General features: G+C 35.6%; 1 protein-coding gene across 9 annotated transcripts in view; it reads right to left on the reverse strand.

Annotated features, from left to right (window-relative positions):
* Positions 1 to 27,506, reverse strand: part of LOC110257598 (uncharacterized) — a 755,702-nt gene that overhangs the window by 464,992 nt on the left and 263,204 nt on the right. For all 9 annotated transcript variants that reach the window (XR_002340440.2, XR_014834361.1, XR_014834363.1 and 6 more), the window contains one exon: positions 5,709 to 5,803. Coding sequence is in view for 4 of the 9 variants with exons in the window: in XM_085005948.1 (XP_084862074.1) it covers positions 5,709 to 5,803 (95 nt within the window). In the remaining 5 variants the exon portion in view is untranslated. The remainder of the gene's footprint in view (positions 1 to 5,708; positions 5,804 to 27,506) is intronic.

The raw sequence follows: 27,506 nt of genomic DNA on the forward strand, positions 1-27,506 counted from the left end.
TAGAATGATTTCTTGATTGAAAAAATATGCTTCAGGGCCAACCTGCTTTTCTTTTATTATTATTATTATTATGGTTTCCTTCTTTTGTTTTTTGTTATTGTAATTTTTAAAAGATCAAAGTTTTTTCTAATCCTAAAAAAAGTTGTTAAGTATCAGTAGTGGATACTTAGTAGTAGTGGATGCTACTTATGTAATATTTGAAATCTTTCCACCCATATTTTTTAGTATTATTCCCTCCTTACTACTCTGTTATTTCCATTTACTGGACAGTTACTTATTGAGCACTTACTATGTGCCAAACATGATTTTAGATTCTGGAACTTCATCTATGACCAAAATAGCCACACATGGCTTATGTTTTAATGAAGAGAAATTAGTAACAAATAAACAGTAAATTGAAAAATTAAAACATAGCAGTGATTATAAAACCTAGGCAGAAAATAAAAGTGGATGATGTGCTAAAAAGTAGCTGAGTGGCAACTATATCCTATGTTGTCAGAAATTATTTCTCTAAGGAAGTGTGGCAACCATAGTCAGTTGCCATTTTAAGTCATTCCCCTGACACATCTTTCTTGAAAGAGCACTGATTGTTTTCATCTATTCCTTCATGAATATGATGGCTGGATTAGCTGAAGGCATCATAACCTTGAAGAGAAAGTAAAGAAGATGAGCAGAAAAACTGCACAAGTGCCTGGATATCCCTAGACTTCTTCACTAACTAGCCTGGTGATAGTTCTCCTTCCAGAATTCTTGTAGGTAAACTCATAAAACCCATTGCAAAATTACTCTTGGTGCATCTTTCATTTATTACAGTATACACATTTTAAAGAATACAAAAGTTGCATTTAAGTTGAGGCATGAATGATCAAAAGAAGCCCAGCTTTAACAAAGTTAGAGAGAAGTATATCCCAGACAGAGGAAACAACTGGTTCAAGGAGCTCGTGACTGGAATGAGCCTTTGACAAAGAATGGGATGTGTCTAGGACCTTAATAGGAAGGATGGGAGGCCACAATGATGAGGTCAGAGCTGCAGCAGGATCAAACTGAGTAGGGTTTTATTAGGATAAGATAGGTATTTGACCTTATTCTAAAAGATGGGAACCATTCAAGTCTTCTAATCTAGGGAGTGACATTCCCTGATCAATATCTTAAAGAAATCCCACCAGTTTGGAGTTCTTTTGTGGCACAGTGGGTTAAGGATCCAGCCTTGGCACTGCATCAGCTTGGCTTGCTGCTGTGGTTTGAGTTCAGTCTCTGACCCTGGAAGTTCCGCATGGCTTGGGCACAGCTAAGAAAAAAAAAAAAAAAATCCCACCAGTTCCTCCGTGTGCGGGGAGTAGGGAGGCAAAAGTTGAAAAAAGAGTGATCCATTAATAGAGAAATGCAGAAGTCTAGGTAAGAGATAATGATGATATGGATTTGAGAATAACATGGAAAACAGAAGTGAATGGATTTGATATTTATTTGGTGGATCTATAAGACCTAATAATGGATTGACTAGATGAGTGAATAAAGAGAAAAATAAAGAACAACTCTAGTTCTTTAGTTGGCCTTTAACCTAAACTGGGTCCAAATATTTAGATATAAGAAGAGTAAAATAAATATGCATAAAAATATATATCTAGCATGAAAGAAATTAAACCTTCCCTTATAGAATTCAAACATTTTGTTCATATAAAAGAACTATTATTAATATCTATGATAAATAATTTTTGTGTCACTGATTATGCATTAAAAATAAGTATGAGATATAGCCCCTGCGTAGAAGGTACTCAAGGACTTGAGAGACAGTTATATAAATAACAACCTTAAAATGTAATCAATGTTCTAAAAAAGGATCTCTAAGACCCTATAGGTACCCAACATAGTAACTGTGTAATTTTAAGTATCTTCTGCTCAACAACTAGATTGGAAACTTCCTTAGAATAGGACATGTTTCATTTCTTTTTTGCCCCCATAGTGCCAAGAATAGTGCAAGGAATATAAGAAGAGTCTGAAATACCTAATTTTAGAACTTCAGATCTGTATAATTAACCACCATGCATTTTTTTTTTCCAGTAGAGGCATAAAGGAAAATTCTGACTAAAAACTCCTTTGGAAAAAATACTTTGGTCAGTGACAACTACCACAATGCAGTACCTGCAGTCAGACACAAATCCCCCATTAATAAAACAGGGCCAATGACTAATGATCAAAGACCACGAAGTAAAAAGGTATGCCTTAGGTATACAGGTAAAATAGTGATTATTTTGGCTTTCAGACATCTGGATTTTAATGTTTTTCCTTGAAGGAGTTTTATATTTTAATCTACCTCTTTGTTTAAAATGGGTTAAAGTAAAACTACTCAAGATAGGCCCTCTGCATCCCACTGAGATCAGAAACACCAGAGCATCTGTCCTTCAAAACAAGAATGCAGCCAAGTATGCAAATACCCTGTATGTGCTGAGGGAGGACATGTGAGTGACCTAATCCTCTGGCCAACTGGCAATTGCCATGTCAGTGGCTTTAGTGATTTTTTTAAATGTTTGCTGGAAGGGAAGATAAGAATGTTCTTGTTTGTTTGACAAGATGTTATTGTTATACATATATTTATGTGTGTGTGTATGTGTATACATACATACATACACACACACACACACACATATAACAAGACATATATTTTGCTGGGTAACTTGTTTGCTGATTTTAGCAAGAGAAAGGTCTAAAGTTAATCAGCTCTGCCTTCATTACTGCAGTCAGTGGAAATCATTATAGTTGGCTGCAGGGGACACAAGGATAATTTGTCCATCCAAGAAAATAAATTAAACAGTGCAAAAACAAAAATCATGATACTGCAGTATGATATAAAAAGGCTAACTTTCTTAAACTGCACACAAATGTTTTAGTTCTCAACAAGAAGTGCACAAAATAGTATACCCCTAAATTAAATTATAACCTTTTTTGATCTTTCAAAACTTAGGTTCATTACTTTGTTAAAAACAATGCTAGTTCTTATGAGTTTAAATTTGTGGCTATATTATTCTCCACATGCCTTTCTTTCTTTTGTCTTAATAGTTGAACTCACCCCTTCATACATTACTATAAAAGGCATTTACAAAACAGATACTCTTCACAGAACTTTTAGACAAGCTCAAATGCCAGAAGCACTGAACTCCATTTAGGAGATATATAATGGAATGTTTTAATTTCTAACCTGAAGCAGCTCACTCAAAGATTTAAAATGCCAAGGGGATCAATCTATTGTTGAAATGTGCTTTTCAGACAGACCCATTTAAGAATAGCCCAGACAAATAAATACAAAGATTTTTGTTGGGTCAATTATGCTATCTCTGCATTTGACCCAACTCTTGCTGAGAATCAGCATTAACCAATCTTCCTCTATTTAAATATAACAAATGTGCCCTCAAGGAATACATTTATCTAAAATATGTATAGTTCCCCTCACCTAATAATATGAATGTAACCATTTAAATATGTTCTGAGATATGATTATGATAAATAAATTAGGTATGAACTATAAATATGAGCATCAAAATAATCATACATAAACTGTCATACATGAACCTTAGGTTAGTATGGATTTACTGGATTTGCGGTTCAGCAGGGGTTCTATACCTACCTGGGTAATAACTTGAGCTACTTGAGTTTCTTCTAAGATTTGGTTTTTCTTATTTTTGTTTTCTTTCTTTCCTTCTTCTTTCCCTCTCCAACCCCCTCCCTTCTTCCCTATCTCCCTACACATTCTAGTGTAGATAGATGGACACTGACACAGATGGTATATCTGATGATAACAAGTGCTATGGAGAAAATAATACAGCAGAGAAAGAGAATTGGCAGTGCTGGGAAGAAACATATGCCATTTTACACAGGGTGATCAAGGAGGTCTTTACTTACCAAAAAGGTGAAAATTGAGACCTGAAGGAGATAAGGGGTGAGTGAGCCTTGTCATTCATTCCAGGTCATTCCTGGAAGAGGGAGCAGTACCAAAAAATCTTCAAAGATTGAGGATAATTGAAGTGTTCAACAAAGAGAAAGCAAGTTAGAGGGGGAGGAAGTGGGATGGACTGGGAATTTGGGGTTAATAGATGCAAACTATTGCCTTTGGAATGGATAAGCAATGAGATCCTGCTGTACAGCACTGGCAACTGTATCTAGTCATTTATGATGGAGCATGATAATGTGAGAAAAAGAATGTATATGTGTATGTGTGAATGGGTCACCTTGCTGTATAGTAGGAAATTGATGGAACACATACAAACACTATAATGGAAAAACATAAAAAGCATTATAAAATAGAGAGAGAAAGCAAGTCAATGAGGCTGGAGCTGAGGGAGCTGGGTGAAGAGTATGAGCTGAGTGGGGTAAAAACATTAAATGGATATAGAGTGACGGGGTGTGGAATCATATGTAGTCACTTAGGTTGCTGTGATGACTTTAGGCTACCCAAATCTGAGTGAAAATCCATAAAAGATTTTGCAAAGAGAAGAGACATGCTTTAAATGGATCACTCTGGCCTCCATACTTAGTTAGAGCATCCCGAACAGGAACATGGCCAAACAGTGTGAAAATGGTGATGATCTAGACAAAGGGAGTAGCAAAGGAGATGATGAGAATTGACTGGATTATGTTTTTGTTTTGAAAGTATTTTTTTAATTAATAGATTTTATTTTTAGAACAATTTTATATTTTAAAAATGAGCAGCAGAAAAGATAGTCAGAAATACTACAGCTATTATCACCTAGAGGTTAACATCAACAACATTATGGAGTAAATATCAAGAGATTCCAACAACAGCTGCTGTATAAAAATCAGTTGCACTTGCCATCATATATGACAATAGATCTAGTCTTTGTTCACATAGCTGCTATCTTAGTGGCTTCCTACTGACTCTAAATCTGATTCAGGATCCCAATCCACATGCATAATAGTAACTCTAAGAATCTAGGTTATAAAATTTTTCAGTCATTTTCCTCTAGAGCAGTGGATTTAACGTTAAATGAATAAATCTTTGCCTCCTATCATAAGTCTGAGGAAAGGCATGGCTTCAAACACTTCTCAGACTTTTTAAGAAAGTGCCATGAGAGCATAAGATTAATGACTGGAGTAAGATGGACTAAGGAATAGCAAATTGATTATTTAAAATGCATTTTCTCATTTGTGTCTTCTGAAGTTTCCTAGGTTATGGGTATAAACTCTATGTATTTATTATATTTGAATTTTTTGTCTCTATGTGTTCAACCACACATGTAAAAGCCCCTCCTTCAGCAACACTTTCCACGATATTTCTGGAATTTATTTTCAGAGAGAAAAAAAGCTTCTGTCACTCATTGCTCCCATTTTCCATAATCTGCTTTCCTTCCACTACCTTCCCCCTCCTGCAAAATGCAGATTCCTGCACCCCAACCCACAGGAGCACTTAATAACATTCCTGTGCACCAAGAGCACAGCAGCCTCTATCAAAGTGGAAAGACTCTTTCTACCGCAGATTGCATTACACTCCAATTTGGTCAGTCTTAACAACATCATTTCTGGAACTATTAAAATCTTGAGGAAATTTGTAAAATAACTTTTAAACTTTAATCTGTTTCATCTCAGGAAACACAGATCGATTTGGGATGAACTCAAACAGAATTCCCCAGTCCATTCTGGGAAGAGTGATGCTCCAGCTTGGTTAATGAATTCAGCTTATTTCACTAGAAATTTCCTACCTTATGAAGAATTTCCTCCAACTCCTCTTCCAAGCTGGCATCCATCAACTTCCTCCTGCTGTTCCCATCATGCCACCAGCCACAGCAGCATATACCTAAGTCACAAATATAGACAGATAAGATTTTGCCAGTTGAGCCACTAGACCTCGGGTAAATACATCACTTAGAAGAGCATCACCAGAAGTGTTCTACTCTGTATTCTGACTCAGAAATTTTCCTTATTTAAACAGTTTTGGCCACATTCTTCAATGTTTTCTGTCCTATTCAGAGGTGCTACAGATGAAGATGACTATTCATTTAAATATTTAATAATATCAAATTAAGTAATTAGCAATTAATGAACTTTTTGTATATATCTAGTACGCATTATTATCACTTCAGTTTAAAATGCAGTCTAATGTTCTAGTTTGTATCATTTTTCTTGCCATATCATTTTCCTAGCTCATTTCCTTTTTGAGACTAATCTAGTTACAAACTAACTAGATTACCAAGCACTGGTCAGGTTTTAGGAGACCTGTTAGAATTTGAAAGTAAACCTCGCTGGTATGGAAAAGAATTCGAACCTATTTCAAAGGGAAAAAATAATAAGAGATAAAGTGGTTTTAATATCTACCCAATGATAGACTATTTGAAAGTTATACTCAAAGATCTGCATTATACTTGTTTCTAAACTAAATGATTGTTAGCCTCTAGTTACAAAGACACAATAGTGTCTTAATTTATTTATTCAAAGTTTTCCAAAAGCATTTTTCTTTCTGTACTTTCTTTCTATATTATTTTCTGTGATTGGCTAATTTAAGAATCACCCTGTTGAAGGTCTATAAATTGTCAGTAACAGCAATGGCTATTATCTTGAATTATTTATCTGAAAAAAGTTGAGAACCTTTTATTCCATTTGTTTATTTTAAATACTTTCTAAAGATTTTGATTCAGTAGCTATGGGTAAGGTCCAAGTATATACATAGTTCTAACTCTCCATGGATAATGCTGATGCATGCACCTTCCTCCCAGTGATGTCTACTGGCTTCCAGCAAACTGAAGGGAAGAAGTAAAAGCGTCTAGGGTCTTCTCAACTTACATAGTTTATGTACATTCTCCTACTCTATTAAAATGAAACAAAAACAGAAACACCCCATGGCTTTTGCTGCACTGAGAAGAAGACATATTTTATAAATATTTTCTTAAATGAACATTAAATTCCTACTTAATTTCTATTTTTTCAATAACAGGTTTTTTTGCCATCCCTATTCTTTACTTTTTCACAATACTTGAGTTTTTTAATGCCTTTCATTCTGCCTGAAAACCACAGGAAAAGCCAAATGAAGTAATTTGCCTTAAGATGGGCACTGTCTTCAAAGACAAGACATGGTCTTTGCATCAGGAAAAAGTCCATGTGTTTTTTGATCATTGTCCTTAGTTGTTTTAACTATTAATTATAGATGAAATATTCTCTCCGAATATTTGAGAGACCCCAGAAGTGAGTTTTCCAGTAGCACTCTGTTAAGAATGACTCCAATAACAGTTTTACAGATATTTAATGATTAAGTATTGGCTTCCTATCACTTATGATTTGTCCATAGGCATATATATAACTCTGCATATCAATGGATATATAGATGTTCACATTTTACACATATAAACCTATATCACAGGAGCATACAGATAGGTGGCCATACAGATATACAACACAATGTACACACACACATAAACACACACATCTCTGTGTATCCATAATGGTTGCCAAGATACCAGACTTATAGAAGTGCCCAATAAACAGTTACTGAATAGAGACATTAATGTAAATGAATAGCTAAACTGTTTCAGAAAGTGCTGACTTTCCAAAGGACACACACACACAGAGTGCCTGCTGCATCTGGTGTGCACATGCCCTATTTTAGGTCCCATCCCAGGCAACACAAAGGGACAAAAAAAGAGTCATGTATATGTGCAGCTTCAGATATAGTAACATTTTTGCTTTCTGCTTGCTTTATTTCTAATTACTAGACTTTATTTCTAATAGCATTTGTTTGTTTTGTTTTTGTGTGCATGTCTTTGTTTTGCGAGTGTATTTTTTGTTTTATTCTTTGGCTGTGTGTGCGGCATATAAAAGCCCCTGAGCTAAGGGATCAAACCTGTGCCACAAGCTGCCACAGTGACAATGCAGGATCCTTTACCCACTTCACCGCAAGAGAACTCCTACAGCAGGTTTAGTTTTTAGACTATTGACCAGATAGTATAGAGTGCTCTCATACACCTCACCCTGGCTCATAATTAACCTAATAGTTAACATTTTGCACTAGTGTGATACATTTATTATAATTGATGCACCAATATTGATACATTATTATTAGCTAAAGTCCATAGTTTGCATTAGGGTTCACTCTTTCTGTTGTACAGTCTATGAGTTTTGATGTATATGTGTATCCACAATTATATTATCATTCAGATCAGTTTCACTATCATAAAAATCTGCTGTGTTCCACCTATTCATCCCTTTCTCTCTAACTACTGATCTTTTTACAGTCTCCATAGTTTTGCCTTTTCCAGAATGTCGTAGAGTTGGAATCATGCGGGATGTGACCTTTTTCAGTTTAGTTTCTTTTACTAATCAGTATATACCTCAGGTCTCTCCATGTCTTTTTATGGCTGGAGAGCTCATTTGTTTTTATTGTTGAAAAATATTACATTGTATAGCTACACCACAGATTGTTTGTTTATCCATTCATCCATTGAGGGACATATTTGTTGCTTTTAAATTTTAGCAATCATGAAAGAAGCTACTATAAACATTTGTGTGCAGATTTCTGCATGGACCCAAATGCCTGAGAAGACATTCCACCAAAGCAGAGATACAAATAGCAAGTAAGGGTGTAGAAAAATGCTCCCTCTCATGTGTCATCTGCAAACTGTAAATTAAAACAACAACATGATATCACCATGCAGCTGTTAGAATAGCTAAAACACAAAACTCTGTTGATACCAAATGTGGCCAGGATGCAGAGCAACAGGAATTCTCATCCATTGCTGTTAAAACAGCTAAATGGTATAGCTACTTTAGAAGATGGTTTCACGGTTTCTTGTAAAACTAAACATAACTCTTACCATATGATCCAGCAATTGTGCTCCTTGGTATTTACCCTAATGAGTTGAAAATGTATGTCCACACAAAAACCTGCGCACAGATGTTTATAGCAGCTTTATTCCCTTTTTTTTTTCTTTTTACAACCACACCTGCAGCATATGGAAGTTCCTGGGCTAGGGGCCGAATAGCACTGCAGCTGCAGCCACAGCCACAGCCATAGGAACACCAGACCCGAGCTGTACCTGTGACCTACACCGCAGCTTGTGGCAACTCTGGATCCTTAACCTACTGAGCAAGGCCAGGGATTGAACTTGCATCCTCACAGAGACAACATGGGTCCTTAACTTTCTGAGCCACAATGCGAACTGCTATAGCAGCTTTATCATACTTGCCAAAGTTGTAACCAAGATGTCCTTCAGTAGGTGAATAGATAAGTAAACTGTGGTATATCCAGACAATAGAATTTATTCAGCAGTAAAAGGAAATGAGCTATAAAGCCACAAAAAGACACAGAGGAGACAAGTGCATATTACTAAGTGAAAGAAGCCAATCTGAAAAGGCTACATATTTTAAGATCCCAACTTTATGACATTCTGAAAAGTAATAACTATAGAGACAATAAAAATATCCCTAGTTGCCAGGGGTCAGAAGAGGAAGATAAATAAGCAAAACACAGAGGATTTTTAGAGCAGTCAAAATACTTTGCGTGATCCTGTAGTGATGGACATACATCATTATACATTCGTTAAAACCCACAGAATTACAACACCAAGAGTAAACCATAATATACTTTGGGTGATTATGATGTGTCAGTGTCGGTTCACTGATTATAACAAATGGACCGATCTCGTGGGGATGTTGATAACGAGGGAGGCTATACACATGCAGGGGCAGAAGCATTTGGGAAATGTCTATACTTTCTATTTAATTTTACTGTGAACTTAAAACTGCTCCAAATAAAATAAAGTCTTTAAAAAGGGGAGGAGGGGAAAGATCTGAGATGGTAGTCACTGAATAATAGAAAATTCTGACATAGAGTTAGGTAACGGTGTGACCAAAGCGTTATACCCAGAAAACAATTTTAATGAACTCTAAAAGTATCAACCAGAAAGTGACAACAAGGACATCCGGAAGTCTGGGAAGAAAGAGAAACATGAATTATATCTGGAGAAAATGAATCATAAACCTGTATTCATAGAATTATTTCAAATCACCATTGTGGTACAAGAAAATTCTTAAGGAGAAAATTTAATCTAAAAAGGTCGGTAAGACCCCTTAAGATGGTTATAAGCAAATTCAGATTGTCTCTGGAAGAATGTAAATTCAATCCTGGCTGGCAGGGTTTACAAAATGCCTTGGATTATAAAAGGCAATTTCAGAGATGTTAAAATGTTCTTAAAAGTTACTTTTCAGAATTATGGAATTCAGTATATCTGGTTCATCACTTTCTTTGCTATTCTGAGAGAGCTGCTTTACATATTTCTTAGATTAATATGCTAATATATCTGACGTATGTATACATTATTATCTAAGAATGATCAACAGGTTATACAATGACAATCCATTTGCCTAACTTAATGGATACCTCTTTTTTTTTTTTTTTTTTTTTTTGTCCTTTAGGATCGTACCCACAGCATATGAAGGTTCCCAGGCTAGGGGTCGAATCAGAGCTACAGCTGCCAGGTTGTACCACAGCCACAGCAACACCAGGTCCAAGCTGCCTCTGTGACCTACACCGCAGCTTATGGCAACATTGGATCCTTAAGTCACTGAGGAGGCCAAGGATCAAACCTGAATCCTTACAGATACGGCTGTGCCACAACGGGAACTCCAATGGATACATCCCGAATGCCTCACTTCCATGTAAAGCATGGAAAATGCTTTCCATTCCATCTGTCTTGAAACTAGTTTTCTTCTTTGGCTTCTCGAACATTCTCCTCTGTGGATATACTCTATTTGCCTGACTACTTCTGAGTTTCTTTAACAAATCCTTTCTTTATATCAGCTGGTCTTTAAGTAATGTTATTCCTTAGAGTTCCAGCCTCAGCCATTTTCAATTCCACTGCACATTATTCAGACTTATTAGTTCAAATGTTAATGGAATTCATGGTTAATCATCAAGGAAATGCAAATCAAAACCATAATGAGATATCACTTCACACTTGTTAGAATGGCTATCCTCAAAAAGAACACAAATAACAAATGTTGGTGGGGATGTGGAGAAAAGGTAACACTCATAACACTGTTAATGGGAATGTAAACTGGTGCAGTCACTGTGGAAAACAGTATGAAGTTTCCTCAGAAATTTAAAAATAGAGTTAACATATGACCCAGCAAATCCACTCCTGGGGATAACCCCACCCACCCAAAAAAAACACTACCTCATAAAGATACACGCACACCAATGTTCATCACAGCATTATTTACAACTGCCAAGATATGGAAGCAACTTAAGTGTTCATCGACAGATAGATGGATAAAGAAGACATGGTACACACTCACACAATGGAATACTACTCAGTCCTAAAAAGGAATGAAATCTTGCCATTTGCAACCACATGGATGGACTTGGAGGGCATTATGCTAAGGGAAAAAAGTCCGACAGAGAAAACCAAATACTGTATGATATCACTTATATGTGGAATCTAAATAAAATAGTTTGTTAAAACTAGTGAATATAATAAGAAAGCAACCAATTCACAAGACATAGAGAACAAACTAGTGGCTACCAGTGGGGAGAGAGAAGTGGGGAGGGGCCATATAGGGATAGGAGATTAAGAGGTACATATTATTATGTATAAAATAAGGTAGAACGACATACTATACATGGGGAATATAGCCAGTATAAATGAAGTTTAACCTTTAAGAATTCTGAATCACTATATTGTACACCTATAACATATAATTTTGTGTACCAACTATACTTCAATTTTTTTTAATTTAATGGAACTCAAATCTCTCCTTCCACCCAAGACCTTTTTTTTAAGTTTTCTTTTAAAACAACAAATGGAATATTTCAGAGTAACTTCAAATTCAAACATTTCTAAAACAACATCCACTCTTCTAGCTCAAGGTGTTTTATTCTAGATATCTCACTTTTGTCACCTTTTTAACATTGAATGGAATGGACCAAACTAGAATCCCAGAGTCATTTTCTTGCTTCCTTTCCTTTGCCTCATACACAACTAATTTACTGAAAATCTTAATATTCTTTATTAAAATGTTTCTCATACATGGACCAAATTTTCCATTCCCAAATCATGACATTATCACTCATTGCTAAACTAATCCAATTACTTAACTGCTTTTTCTGCCTCCATTTTCAGACTCTGAAGGCAGAAAAGGCAGTTAAGTAATTACATTAATAATCCACAGTACTGCTGTATTAGTTCCCTGAAAATGCCAAAATAAAGTTCCACAAATTAGGTGGATTTTTTTGTTTTGTTTTGTTTTGTGGCCCCACCCACGGCATATGGAAGTTCCCTGGCCAGGAACTGAATCCAAGCTACACGTGAGACCTACTCTGCAGCTGTGGCAACACCAGACCCTTTTAATCCACTATACCTGCCAGGCATGGAACCCACACCTCCACAGTGACCAGAGCCTCTGGAGCTAGATTCCCAATCCACTGTGCCACAGCGTGAACTCCCTAGGAGGTGTAAACAATAGTTATTTATATGGTCTCGTATTTCTGGAGGCTGGCAGTGCAAAATCAAGGTGTCAGCAAGATTGATTCCTTCTGAGGGCTGTGAGGGAGACTCTGTCCCACGAGGCCCTGTTGCCTCGGGCATTTCTTGGCTTGTAAATAGTATTCTCTCTGTATCTTCATACCATCTTCCCTGTTGAAAGTGTCTGTTTCTGTCTAAATTTTCCCTTTTTATAAAGACACCAGTCATATTGAATTTGGGTCTACCCTAATGACTTCATCCTAACTTAATCATTGAAAGACCTGATTTCCAAATAAGGTCATATTTATTGATATTGCGGATTAGAAATTTAATGGTTTGGGGGAAACACAATTTATTCCATAACTGCTACCAAAAGGTATCATTATAAGAGAGGTCATAGCATATCCACCCCTTTCTTAGCTCCTCATGACTATTTAATAAAGACTACTTTATTAATTAAGGTTTTTCTCATTCTTTCCCAGCATATGTCTGATGTTTGACTCTTGTGGGCTTCGCTGAAATCATATTTTACATAGAAATTTTTTCCCTGCATGTTGAAATTTTACTTAATTTTCATAACCCAAACTCAAATGATGAATACTCTAAAGAGCCTCACGTGATTCTCTGATCCCAATTAATCATCTTCTAGCTCTTTTCCCATGGAATTTACTTAAACCTCTTAAAATTAAGATTCATTAAGCCTGGCTCCTTGTGGTCTCATAAGTCTTTACTCTCATTCTTAGAGAGATTCTACTGAATTCCTTTTAACAGACCAATGTGAACAGTAGATATTCAAGAATATTTGGTTAAATTGATCTATGTTTAAAAGTAGATAAATCTGGGCCTCCTCAAGTTTCAGACATGATAGAATGGCAATGCCAATTGATGAAAATAGGAAGGCTAGACAGAGCAGCCTCTTCGTCAAAACTGAGTTTGATTGATATCACATACCTTTGAATATGTCATGGTGGAATTTATACCATCACTGTAAATGTGAGAGTCAAATTTATCATATAAAATCTCGAAGGGAAGAATATAAAGAGAGAAACCAGGCACTACTCAGCTTTGGAAACTCTATGTGGGGGAAGAAGAAATAATTGCCATAATTAGATAAAGTGAAAAGCTGCTGATCAAAATAAAGCTAGGATATAAATTTGATAATTACTGTTTCACATCTAGTTCTAGACTCTAGAATGGAGATACCATAAAGGTAGAAATACAGGCTTAATATATTTACAAAGATATCTAGATAACTTGTTTGCATAGTAAATGTTCTAAAAGGTTTCAATAAAAATACATGTATAGTTTTTTTTTAAACTAAGGAACACTGTTTTTCCGACTATCTGCCATAAACCTCAAGCGGTAACAAGGAAAGCATTCACCTCATGATCTTGGCCTATTTTTTCGTTTTATCTATTTTAGTTCTCATGTTAAATCACAGCATTTAGCTGAGCTTTGATGTTCACACTTAAGATGAAAACCTAAAATGCACATTTAACGGGAATGAAATTCTTAAATCATACTACTTTATGATGCATGATTTAAGAGTTTCATTCCAATTAGGTATATGTATAAAGTTATAATTATTGCCAGCCTGCCTTTCTATTTATACTTTTACCCCTCCTCAAAAGGCTTAATGAGTTTATTGGATAATTTTGGGAGATGAAACCTAAATCTTACAGCTTCTTTATTTCATTTGAAATTCTAAATGCAGTGTTTCACCTTTGGCATTTGGTTACAAAATGGATAACACAGTTAATCCATCTTTCCCTGATGATAATTCTGGCCTTTACTTAAAAGTTATCATACTTTAAATGCTATAAATCTAAGCAGTAGATGATAAATTTCTGTCACTAGGATTATGGCAAGGCAGCTTGAGAGGAGCTGATGAGCTTCTATCACCATCTGCCAAGAGCAGAAGCACATTCCTCTATGGTTCTCTTCTTAATGGGAAAATGAGCACGTTTATGTACATCTCTGGCTAATTTGAGGCCAAATACATCTCTTAAGAATCTTTGCTTCCTTTTAGAGAGTGTTAATTCTGAGGCAATTACTGTCTGACAGGTGGAAAGTGCAAGTGAAACCACAGCTGCAGTCCCTTAAATGATGCCTATAAACATTTGGAAATAACCTAGGATATTTCCATGATCTTACAAGAAGAGGTTGTCAGCAAGTCAGTGCAGCTCTGTCCTAGTGGGAATGCCCTGAAGGCAGCAAGTGATGTTTTACATGTTGCCAAACTATAAAATACATTGTGGTCTTGTTTGCTGTTCCCAATAACCTGCCAGGGTGGAATGCTCATTTGCTTCTTTGGGGGATTGCGGTCAGCAGTTTTACTTTTGAAATATGTCACCTTCTCTATTATGCAAAGAATCTCAAGATTCAGTACATTTTTGAGGAAAAAAAGTGTTCAAAAATCCAGAGAAGTACACAATTTGAAAATAAAAAAATAAATATGATATTTAAGAGAGAAATGTTTTTTACGATCTCGTGAAAACAGATGTCACAAAATTCTGAAAAATAACAAAATTACAAGTATGTAAATTATTAAATGCATCTAATAGAGTTTTAAGTATCTTGGTTAATGACAAAGAAAAATCTAAACTTGAAGATTAGAGAGTCCCAAGATATTTATGTGTTAACACATGTATGTGAGATCAAAGAAAAATGACAGATTCTGTGAATAATTGCAATATTTATTTTGTCAATTAAAGGATAAAGTCTTTAATATCAAGAATCCATGACCTTTTTGAACATATCATAATAATTATCAAAAAGAGCCATAGCTGAAATTCTCTGAGAGCATAGAAGGATCACTGTAGCCATATAGCCACTTATGATCTAATGTTTGGTATTACTTGTTAAGCATCACCTATCCTCATTAATGACATCAATGAGATGCTAAACTTCTGCCCTGATTGCTTCTACATCTTCATTGTAGTTACCGACAGGATGACTTAAGATATTGGGAATTGGGAATTGACCCTGAAACTTGATCCTGAAATCCGATCCTGAAATCCCCCTCATTTCAGGTCATTCTATAAAATAAAGCACATACTCCTACGATTCAACAGTCCTGCCCTGGGGAATTAATAATAGGAAAGGCAGTTTTTCCTTTCTTGTTTAAGGAGAGTCTATCTTCCTTTCTCCAAAATGCTCTAATTCCCTTACTCAAAGAAATTGCTTTGCAATAGTGCAAGAGAATTAACAATGGCTTTTTTTTTTTTTTTTTTTTCCCCACTGTACAGCAAGGGGATCAGGTTATCCTTACATGTATACATTACAATTACATTTTTCCCCCACCCTTTGTTCTGTTGCAACATGAGTATCTAGACATAGTTCTCAATGCTATTCAGCAGGATGTCCTTGTAAATCTATTCTAAATTGTGTCTGATAAGCCCAAGCTCCCGATCCCTCCCACTCCCTCCCCCTACAGCGGCTTTTTGAGTTTTCCTCTAGCCTTGAGTATGCCTGAGAATTCTGGCCCTTGGACTCACATAGTTGTTAGTAGCTTACTTATACCATATCCAAAATGAGGACTATGCCACATACCAAAGTCACCTGTCATCAAATAATGAGCACCTCAAGTTAATAAGATGTAGCTACAAAGAATTAGTCATATGATGTGTGAAAGGGCTGCAACACTAGTCATGCCAGTTATAGTGGGGTCTCTGAGGAGCTTAGACATACAAGCTAAGACTTTTTGTTGAATCGTAGGAGTATGTGTTTTATTTTATAGATCTAAAGTAGTTTACCCACTCTCAGAGAAGCCTATGTGAATTACGCATTTAATTGTCAACTCATATCCCAAATCAGTGCTGCTAGTGGCACACAAAACTTTAAGACAGGACTTCTTTATCTTGCAAATAATTCCTCCACATTACAAAAACTGTGCATTATTATATAGGTATTTGAAATTAAAGATACAAAGATGAAAAATATAATCCTTGCCCTCAAAGTTATTTCTAGTGGATAGATAAGGGAATTAAGTGTAGTTTAATAAATAGTAATAACAGAAACAAGCTCAGGGTATTTGGTGACAATGCATTTGAAGTTCACATATATCAGAATGAGGAAGGGAGATGTGGTCAAATATTGTTCCTTCCAAATCACTCTGGGTGTTGAAGGAACGGGATCCATGTGAAAGGAGCAGGAAAATGTCTCTGCTGATGTGATGATTAGATTGTTCAAAGCACACAGACACACATGCTTTGTTGAAAGAAATGCTATTTAGGATTAAGGAATTATAAAGAATTAGGAGCTCTAGGCAGCTATATCATAGAGGCTATTTTTCACATGTTATATAAATTGGGCAGAGCCATAACAAATTGAGGGATTAAATAATTTTAATTAGGCAACAACTATACCATATTTGGAGAAGCTAGAGAAAGAAAAAGTCACCTGAGTTACAAGGAACCCATAATAAGAAATCCCACTGCAAAACTACTAAAAAAACAATTATTTAAAAATAAATAGCTTTTTTCAAATTTATACTAAAATGTTATTTTACTAACTTGTTAAATGTTTATTTAATATGACATATTCGTGCAAGAATATCATGATGGTATTTTAGCATATACAAGATAAAACCATATATTATTATTTCTCAGAAATAACACTTTACAACTTCTATAATAAATACGTACCACTTCTATCTATAAGTATATACTTTTTTACTTTTGTTCTACTCATACCTTGCAGGATATTCATAACTCAAGAGGCGCAGAAACAAAAAGATGTTTGGTGGTGCTCTTTTGTTTTGGATACTTTATTACTTTTACAAGAGATAGCCATCAAGCATAAAAATAAAGAAAAGTTAATATATAATAAAAGGTTGGAAAAAAGATATTTATCTTGTTTATTGGGAGTTCACTTATATGAACAGAAAATCTACAGTGTAATCTGCCACAATTCTGTCCTGTATAGTGAATATGTAAAATAAATTTGGAAAACGGGTGGCCTGAGGACTACTACCACTTACTCCTTGACTTTTCCACAAGGACTCAACTCCTAGGTTTCTAGGCTTGAACTTAATGTGTTCACTGTTTAGTTGTAGAAGGATGATTGGAAATAAGAATGATATAAGAAAAATATATCAAGATAAATGTTGAAAACATCAGAAAGAATACTTGGAAACTCCTAAAATGTTCTAGTACGTAGACTTTCCATCCCCCTTTTAACTGTATTCTGTCTCTCCTCCTTTTTAATGGTGGCGACAGACTTGTAGCAGTCAGACCACCTCATGGGTAGGATAGAGACCCAGAAGCCCAGCCAGGTGGGTTCACTGTGGTTTATAGGCAGCCCCAGAGGGTCTTTCATAACCTGAGACCTGCTCTGATATTCTGCAGATTGTAACATGGGGAAAGCTCAAAGGCACCTCGTAGAAATGCAGGCTCACTGAGAGGAGTCCCAGGAAGGTCATCACGAAATGCTGAATGCCGTCAAGATTTTCATGCCTACCAGATAAAACCTTACAAGATAGTCAATCCAGAAGCTCTATTCTTTCCTGAAGTTTGGAGTATCCTACATCTTCTGCAGATACCCTGAAGCTCAGGATGTAAAGCTTTTCCAAATTCCAACTCCTCATTTATTAAGGACAAGATAAGCCAATAGCATGGAACTTGGACATATTCTTCTGTGTAAGAAGTCAACAAAAGGTGCTTCTTCTAAATGAGGGTGAAATATGCCACAGAAGAATTTCTATATTGGGAGTTCCCACTGTGGCTCAGTGGGCTAGGAATCCGACCCAGGAACGTCCACATGCCGCATGTGCAGCTGGAAAAGAAAAAAACAAAAAGAATTCCTATATTTACTGAATGAATAATAGGGTTGAAAGCTGCTAAATCAAGGATAACAAGGTGTATTTCCTTTCATATACTAGTTGCAGGTGATTTTGTTGTTGTTGTTGTTGTCTCTTTAGGGCCACACTCACTGCCAGCTTACACCAAGGACACAACAACAGGGGATCCAAGCCACATCTGTGACTTTCCACCCACAGCAAGGCTGGATCCTTAACCCACTGAGCAAGGCCAGGAATCAAACCAGCATCCTCATGGATACTAGTCAGGTTCGTTACCATTAAGCCACGACAGGAATTCCATGCTTGCAGATGATTAACTGGCACAAACTTCAGAAAACCAGTTTGGCTATGTACATCTATCTATCTATCTATCTATCTATCTATCTATCTATCTATCTATCTATTTATTTGTCTTTTAGGGCCACACCCGAGGGATATGGACGTTCCCAGGCTAGGGGTCCAATTGGAGTTGGAGTTGCCAGCCTGTTCCACAGCCACAGAAACACAGGATCCCAGTGGCCTCTGTGATCTACACCACAGCTCAGGGCAATGCTGGATCCTTAACCCACTGAGAGAGGCCAGGGATTAAACCCAAATCCTCATGGATACTAGTTGGGTTTATTACCACTGAGCCATGACGGGAACTTCTGTACATCTTTTTAAATAATTGCACATCTATGAATTTATAGGAAAGGGACAACCAAAGGTATATAAAAAGTTAAATACACAGAAATGCTCATTATAAAATTATACAATGTGATAAACATAAAAAATTAAATGTCCATAAAATAAAATGATTAAATAATTTATAGTAAATAATTATGATGGAAAAGTTTATCATTACAAAGATGACATTAACAAATATAGCTTTAATGGCATGGAGAAGTGGAAATACTATAATATTAAGTAAAACCTTACACAATAAAAATGTCAGTTACAGTATGATGGTTATATTAAAATAGATATATATTGTATATACACAGAGGAAACAGGATTGGTTTCAGTAAATTAGTACAACTCAAAATAAAGACATTCAAAGATTAGCTTCAATTTTCTTTGGGTGGTAACTTTATAGAGAAGTATACTTGTTCTTTAAATTAAAATTTTTTAAGAAATGCAGTTTCTTAGTTTGAAAATCAGGGGAAATACTTTTAAGCTTCTACCAACATATAGAGTTTATTATTTTCAAGTAAATATTTCAAAGTATAGCTCACTATGGTTTAATATGGCACTCACTATTCAGAACTATCCTTTTGCTGGTACCTCATATAGGCCACTGAACATAAGAGAGAATCCCCATGAGATCAAGTGTAGTTATGTGCTTTATAGAAAATCATAGGACACTCAGAACCTTGCTAATGCTGTCATGACACATTTTTTAAAAGTATACCTCTAGATATGCAACTTCCAAAATACAATAAGTGCCCCAAATTATGCAATTTGAACAAAATACAGTGGCAATTAAAAAAACAAAACAAACAAAAAAAAAAACCTGACAACAAACTCTCTGACATTGGAGAGGGATATCTGTAGCGACCATTTTCATGTACTGCAAAATAAAATCTGGGCAGCTTATGTTTTGCTCTCTAGCACCTGCTGTTTCTCTTCCTCTAGGGAGGCATCTTACAGCATGTAATCTTATAGCTCTTCCATCCACAGTAGATGAGATCCCAGCAAAAACTTTATGCTGGGAAACACGATTTGGATTTGCGATGGTTTCTGAAGGTTTAAGGAGTGTATAAGCTAAAAAATATAATATTACTTCATTACTCATTCTGTGAATGTCAGACATTGTTTATATGGTTTATATGCTACTATTTAAATGATAAGCCAATATTGCTAAGTTTAGACGATTACAATATAGACAGCTACAAGTTTACAACTAAACTGAGAAAAGTTAAAAATTCCTGCCAGGGAAAACCAGAATTTGTTTGTTTACTGAAGCAAAAGCAGATAGTTTCTGTTTCCAGGATAATATTATTTAACAGCAAGACTCCATGTGTATCACTTTATATGTCTTACACGCACATATAACCTGCCAATTTATACTGTTATTACCTGCCAATTTATACTGTTATTACCAGTGTACTGTCAGAAATATTCCCAAATTGAAATGAGTGGTAAAGCATAAAATATGGCCAAAATTTTTGAAATGTAATGCCTATGGCCAAAATGCAAGGGGAAAAATCAAGAACTACTCTCCTGTTATGCTATTTTATTTTTCTCTTTCACTGTTTACTTCTTGATTTCTTTGTACTAATTCAAGGCACTCAACCCAACTACCTGAAGCACAGACCTGGAAGAGTAACTTAGAGCTGAGGGCTTTATTTGTTTTTGTTTTGTTTTTTCTTTTTTAAGTGGAAAATATTATAGATGCAATATGGCAGCAAATAATCAGAGGAGGTGCTAGGTTGCTAGCATTTCTATGTATATGATCCACCGCAGGAGGCAGTAACACCACCTCTTTCTCATTATGCTCCAGTCAAAGCAAAACTGTCTTTTGCCCACCAACATGCTACACATATTTCACCCTTATGTTTTAATTTGACTCTGCACAGAATATTGCTCTTCCTGTGCTGTTCTATCCTTGGTTCACAGTTCAGTGTAGCAAACCATTAAAATCAGCCCAGTCTTAGTCTGAAAGTATTGCATAACTACTATTGCAGTGAGCAACAGAGTGGTCAGATCTTAGAGAGATAAGGTAACTACAAATTTCTGCATGCTCCTTTGCCCTGGGAATGCTTACCAAGTCTTGGAGTAAGGCAAAAGGCTGACAAATGCTACAAAGGATTTCTGCTAACATGCGGAAAATCTAGGGCAACTTCAAGTAGTCTCTGAGAAATTCAGTGACAAATATTGAATTTGGGACTGCCAAGTTATTCAGAAATTGAAATCCTCAAGAAAAGGTAACACAGAGAAGTGAAATAGACACTCCACACAGTTTTTTCCTTTAAGGCATTTGCCAAGGGTAAGGGACTAAAAAGCCATGCAGAAGTATATGAAATGTAGAGAAGAGATTTTTTTGATAGCTCGCTGTATCGGGAATACAAAAATTGGGGTCCAGAAATCACTAAATGGAGAAAACCTATACAAATCCCAAAATGCGCATTTGTGATTAATAGAGGGCTATGAAACAGGAGTGAGGGCAAATCCAAGGAAAGAAACACAATAAAAAAGAAAAATGAGAGAGATAGAAAAGAAGAGAAGAGAAAGGGAAAGAGGGAGAGGAAAAGGAAGAAGGAGGAGGAGGAGGAGAAGGAAGAGAAGAAGAAAGGGAGAAAGGAAGAAAAGGAAGGGTGGAATGGAGGGAGGAAAGAATGAAAGGAGGACAAAGAGAGAAGACAAAATCAGCATTCAGCCAGATCTGTCTTTAAGTGGATTGGGATGATCTGCTTTTCTGAACCTGATGACAATGTAAATTGTCTTTGGAGAAACACCGAAGCAGCATATTGAAATGCGGAATACAGTGTAACCAGTGTCCTAGCCTGGAGAAGGGAAAGGGGAAGAAAAAAATATTTGAAGAATTAATGGTCCAGAACTTTCTAAACTGATGAAAGGCATTAAGCCATAGATAAATTTCACAAAACCCAAGTAAATACAAAAACTACACCAAAGCACATCACAGTAAAACTGCTGAAAACCAAGAGCAAAGATAAAAACATCTTAAAAGCAGTCATAGGCAAGAAAACCATAGGCTTTCTTCAAAGGTATGTAATTAACCTAGCAGCTGATAAAATAACATCTTTAAAATGCTGAAAGTGCTAACCTAGAGTTCTAGACCTAGTCAAAGTTTCCTTCAAAGGTAAAGAAAATCATAAATCCATTTTTCAAATAAGGTAAATAAAATAATTTTTAGCCAACAGATCAATATTAACAAAGTTTTAAGCATACAATACAGTATCATTACCTAAAGACACAATGTTATACGGAAGATCTCCAGAATTTGTTCATCTTGTTTAACTGAAACTTTATGCCCATTTATTACCAACTCTCCATTACCCCCTCTCCCGACCCCCTAGAAATCACTCAATATTTTAAAAATACTAAAATGAGTTCTCTCACAGCACGCAAAAGGAAAATGATCCTAGAAAACAAACAAATAAGAATCACATAGAAATTCAGAAAAGAATAAGGCAGACAGAAAAGATAAATATTAGGGTAAATATATATATGAATGAATATTTATTATACAAAACAGCAGTAGTTTTTGAGGAGTTAAATATATATAGTATACATATATATTTCACATTAAAATTTTAATCTACAAAAAATTGAAACAAGTCAAATTTTAAAAAGTAGCAATTAATTGTATTTTTGTAGAATTTACTGAATCTAGAAGCAATGGCTTGTAATTCTTCTGTTAGAGCTATATTGCTAAATACTTTTGAAGTGAACAAACAGAGCACATGTATCTGATGATTTAATATTTAAAAATAACCATGAGAATTTACAGATTTTGGAGCCTCATTACACTCAAATATGAAAAAAAAGATCATCAAAGTTTCTATAATAATTGTAACTGATCATTATGGAAAACTCTTTATTAAGGCATAAGAATATAGATGAAGCATTTACAAATTCTTACAATCCCTGTCACTGTAATATATACACTTCTCAGATGATATCTTTATAGCAACCTTCCATTAAAATGACAAACATTAGAACATACTTTTAAAAGGTGATCTGAGTAATGAATACATATACTTTCTAAAGGTCACAATCAGTTGGTGGCAAAATTTGGATTATAACCCAACGCCCATGTATTTTACATATAACACAAGATATATCATTAAAAATTGTTTACTGCCTTGAATATTCAATGTTAGAATACAATACATATATTTCAGTAGAGGTAAAGTGTTTCCCTTGAATGTCATTAATAAAACTTACATACAAACCCCTATTGCAATATGGCTGTCTTGATCAGGTGATAAGGACATCCACGCAATGCAAAATCCTGTACAATAGGGGATTTCTCTGTCAATCTCAGTGTGGCAGTATTCTCTATAAACAATGCTTTGCTGGTGTATGACAATACCATATGGCATTTTGGGATTTGGGAGAAGGCAAAAAACAAAAGTAACCTGAACACTAGATTTGACTTCTTTGACTTCGTACAAAAATGATATTACCTTTCATTCTTACTCCCCACTCCAAAATTCCAAAATCTGTCAATCCATTAAACAAACAAATAAATAAATTCACAGAGAGCCCAACAAAATAAAGTGATTCCTATACTATTTCCGCAGCTGAGGTAATGAAGGTTATGCATGGGTACCCCTTTTCTTCTTGAGATCAAAGCAAATTTCAATTTAATCTGTTACAAAGAAGCTAGTCTGTGCCACATTTCATCAGTAAGTGCTATAGTTATGACAGTCACTTCTAAAAATGTGTTCATTACAGGTATAATGAAGTTTGACTATACTTAAATACTGTAGTGCTTGTTAAAATTGGGTTTCACTTTTATCATTTCGAAAAATATATATATATATCCATATTGCTGTTACCATGATGAACCACTTGTATTATTCCCTTCTTCTGGGATAAGATTCTTACCATTTATAAGTTTCATATTCATTCTGCATGAAATAATACTGACCTCAAATGTTTTTAGAAAATTTAAATATGGAGAGAGCGTCCGCATGCAGGGGAGGGGCAGAGGGAGGAAGAGAGAGAGGGAGAGAGAGAGAGAGAGAGAGAGAGAGAGGTACTTGTTTGTATATACACATACCATAGCCAAATCTCTTATTCCTTTCCCAGGCTAAACATTGTCGTTTTTTTTTTTTTTTTTGTCTTTTTAGGGCAGCCCCCCTGGCATATGGAGATTCCCAGGCTAGGGATCAAATCAGAGTTGCAGCCACTGGCCTACACCACAGTCACAGCAACGCCAGATCCCAGATCCGAGCGACCTACACCACAGCACACCACAACTCTAGATCCTTAACCCACTGAGCGAGGCCAGGGATCAAGCCTGGGTCCTCACGGATACTAGTCAGATTTGTTCCTTTGAGCCCCGATGACGGGAACTCCTAAATATTGTCTTTCTACCTAGGACATTTTTCTCCTACCCTTTGGTTCTTTCAGTATATCAATTTCCCTATTAAACCCAACATGTAGAACTGAACACAACATTCCACATGTTTGAACTCATTGTTTTGGAAAATACGCTCTATTTACTGAACTCAGATGGCCTCAAATTTCCAAGCATTGCTTTCCATGCTTAACCATCAACATCTCTCCTTATCATTGATGTTCTGAAATTCTGTAATGCTCTATTTAGGATTATTTTCTCATTTATTGTGCTGTAGATCAGGAATCCTATTAATATTAAAAACAATTTGTCAGTTTCCTAAAATAACTAAACTTGCAACTATCATGTGACCCAGCAATTGCATTCCTGAGTATACATTCCAGAGAAATGAAAATTTATGTCCACATAAAAACCTATACACAATTTTCACAGCAGCATCATTTGTAAGTCAAAAGCAGGAGTAATCAACCCAGATGTCCTTCAGCAGGAAATGGTTTCGAAAAAACTGTTTTTTAAAAAAACAGTAATTGGATGAGTTTTTTGTTTGTTTAAAGAAATTGAAATTAAAAAAAAAAGTTGCACATCTATACCATGTAATACTACCTAGCAATTTTTAAAAAAAATGACTCATTGTTATACACAACAAACTGGATGAATCTCTTGAGGATTATACTGAGTGAGAAAAAGCCAATCATAAAAAATTACATAATACATGATTTCATCTATTTAACACTCTTTCAGGGAAAAATTTTAGAAATGGCATTTCTGATAAATATTTCCTAGAGTTGAAGTACGAGAAGAGGTATAGGGAAAGGGAGAGATTACAAACCTCCCTGTGATTACAGACTTGTTCTGGAGCTGACTGTATCAACGTCAATATCTCACCTTGAGATGCTGCACCATAGTTTTGCCAAATGTCATCTTTGGGACCATTAGGTAAGGGACACATGAGCTCTCTGTATTATTTCTTCTAACTGCTTGTGAATATACAATAATCTCAAAATTAAAAGTTTAATTTAAAAAAGAAAAGCCATGTAGAATAAAAAACTCCCCGAAGCCTGAAGAGATAGATGGGACAATAACTGGAGATCACATACAGGGCCAGAATAATTCCTATTCCCCTCAGCCAGTGTGTGAAAGCTTGGGGCTTGGAGAGTACTGAATGTTTTCTGTCACTAGGGAGACAAAATTAGCTCTAAACTAAATGCTAACAAAGCTTAAAATCAAGACACAAAAATTTCAGACTGTTCCCAAAAAACCTAACTGCTTTTCAGAACAAAGCTCAAGAATATTTTTAGGAATGCAAAATATCCAGCATCCAACAAGCTACAATACCTTGCATCCAATTAAAAATCACTTATCCTTAGTTTCCTCTATCCATTCTGCTTTTTTGTCTTCCTAGAATTTTTTTGTTATCTTTAAGTCACCAATGACTTTCTCTGTTTTTTGTTTGTTTGTTTTGGGGGGTTTTTTTTGGGGGGGGGTGGCCTCGACTTGCTTGAAGAATTTCTCTTGCTATTCACATTTCCTTATTAAGGTAGAAAACCCCAAGAAAACCCCTGTTTCATACTGGTATATTTATTTTTGTAATCCAAGTAATATATCCTCTACCTTCTTCAACTTGTATGAATCACATATGTGATCAGCATGATATACTTGAGAAATTTAATTCACAATGTGTTAAATGGAGAATCCGTACAAATGTGATTGACAAATAATATCAATTCCTAGCTTTTTTTTACTAACTGGCCCAGATGTTTTTCATAATTATTAATTGCACACTAAGTTTTTGATCCATAGCTTATAACATTTATATTTTTGTCCTAACTCTAATCTCTATAGTTGTAAATTTCAAAGTTGAGAGAGATTTGCATTCTTAAGAAGATAAACATCCTTTACATTGTTCATTGGTAGCATCCAAGGGTGATTTTTTTTTTTTTCAATGAACACAGTTGGAAGGGTAAATAGAGCCTACTAATGAACTTCCAAGGGAACAATATTAACTTTATCTCAAAAATCAATAAATACACATTGGAAAGAAATAATCAGATTAACAGTTTCAAATTACTCTGAGGGGTATACAGGCTATAAATTGGGTAACTGAAGGTTCCAAGTAAGAATACTGGTGACCAGGTTATTTGCAACTGTTTTTTAATGTTGCTGCTGTTTGTTTTTTTTAGGGCTGCACCCAGGGCATATAGAAGTTCCCAGACTAGGGGTCAAATCTGAGCTGCAGCTGCCAGCCTATACCACAGTCACAACAAAAGACTCAAGCCACATCAGTGACCTATACCACAACTCAAGGCAATACTGGATCCTTAACATACTGAGTGAGGCCAGGGATTAAACCTGCATCCTCAAGGATCCTACTCGGGTTCATAACTCGCTGAGCCACAACAGCAACTGCTATATATAGCGTTACTACAATGTTGGAGAGTGGGAATGGGTATAAATCGAAGTAAACAGAGTCAAGAAGTCTGTAGGATACAGAATCATAGGCATTTATATGAAGAAGAGAAGTACCTCCAACATTTTTTTTTGCCCAGGGTATAAGGTGTCTCTGCAACATAGAATTAAGAGAGAATATCACAGGGTGAATATTGATATGGGTTTTCTAGATATTGACTAGAGATGCCTGTGAGACATCCAGGTGGAGGTATTTCTTTCATTTCAATGTCTATAGCATGTATTATCAGGCTACTTATGAGAAAACCAGAGGAAACCCTGCAGCCTTGGACAACATCATATACTCGTAGACTAATCATTTCTTCCTTGCCTTCCGTCTTCTTCCATCTGGATCACTGCTATGACTCGCTTTACATTTCCTTGTACTACTAGAGAAAAATGTACGTACCTTTGTCTTTAGAATTCTTGCTCAAGCTCCTAGCGAGCATTCTTCTTGTGCACTCTCTCTCTCTCTTTTATGGCTGAAACTGTGGCACACGGAAGTTCCCAGGGCAGGGATTGAACCCTCACATCTGCAGCAACCTGAGCTGCTGCAGTCAGATTCTTAACCCACTTTGCCACAGCAGAAACTAACTTCTTGGTCTCTTTCTAGTGATTTTATAGCTAGAAATGTTAACTCACATTCAAACACACATATATGCACAGATACATACACAGTTATGAGTATTTATTGGGCAAAAGTGTTTAGAGAGTTTAAAATTTTCCTGGCCACAATTAAATTATTTTTGAAAAAGTAAGTGCAAATAATACT

The sequence above is a fragment of the Sus scrofa genome, chromosome 18 (assembly GCF_054392235.1).
Source record: "Sus scrofa isolate SSC_HxYL_T2T_F1_AM1 chromosome 18, Sscrofa_HxYL_maternal_Yorkshire_Landrace_v2.0, whole genome shotgun sequence".
Classification (NCBI taxonomy): domain Eukaryota; kingdom Metazoa; phylum Chordata; class Mammalia; order Artiodactyla; family Suidae; genus Sus; species Sus scrofa.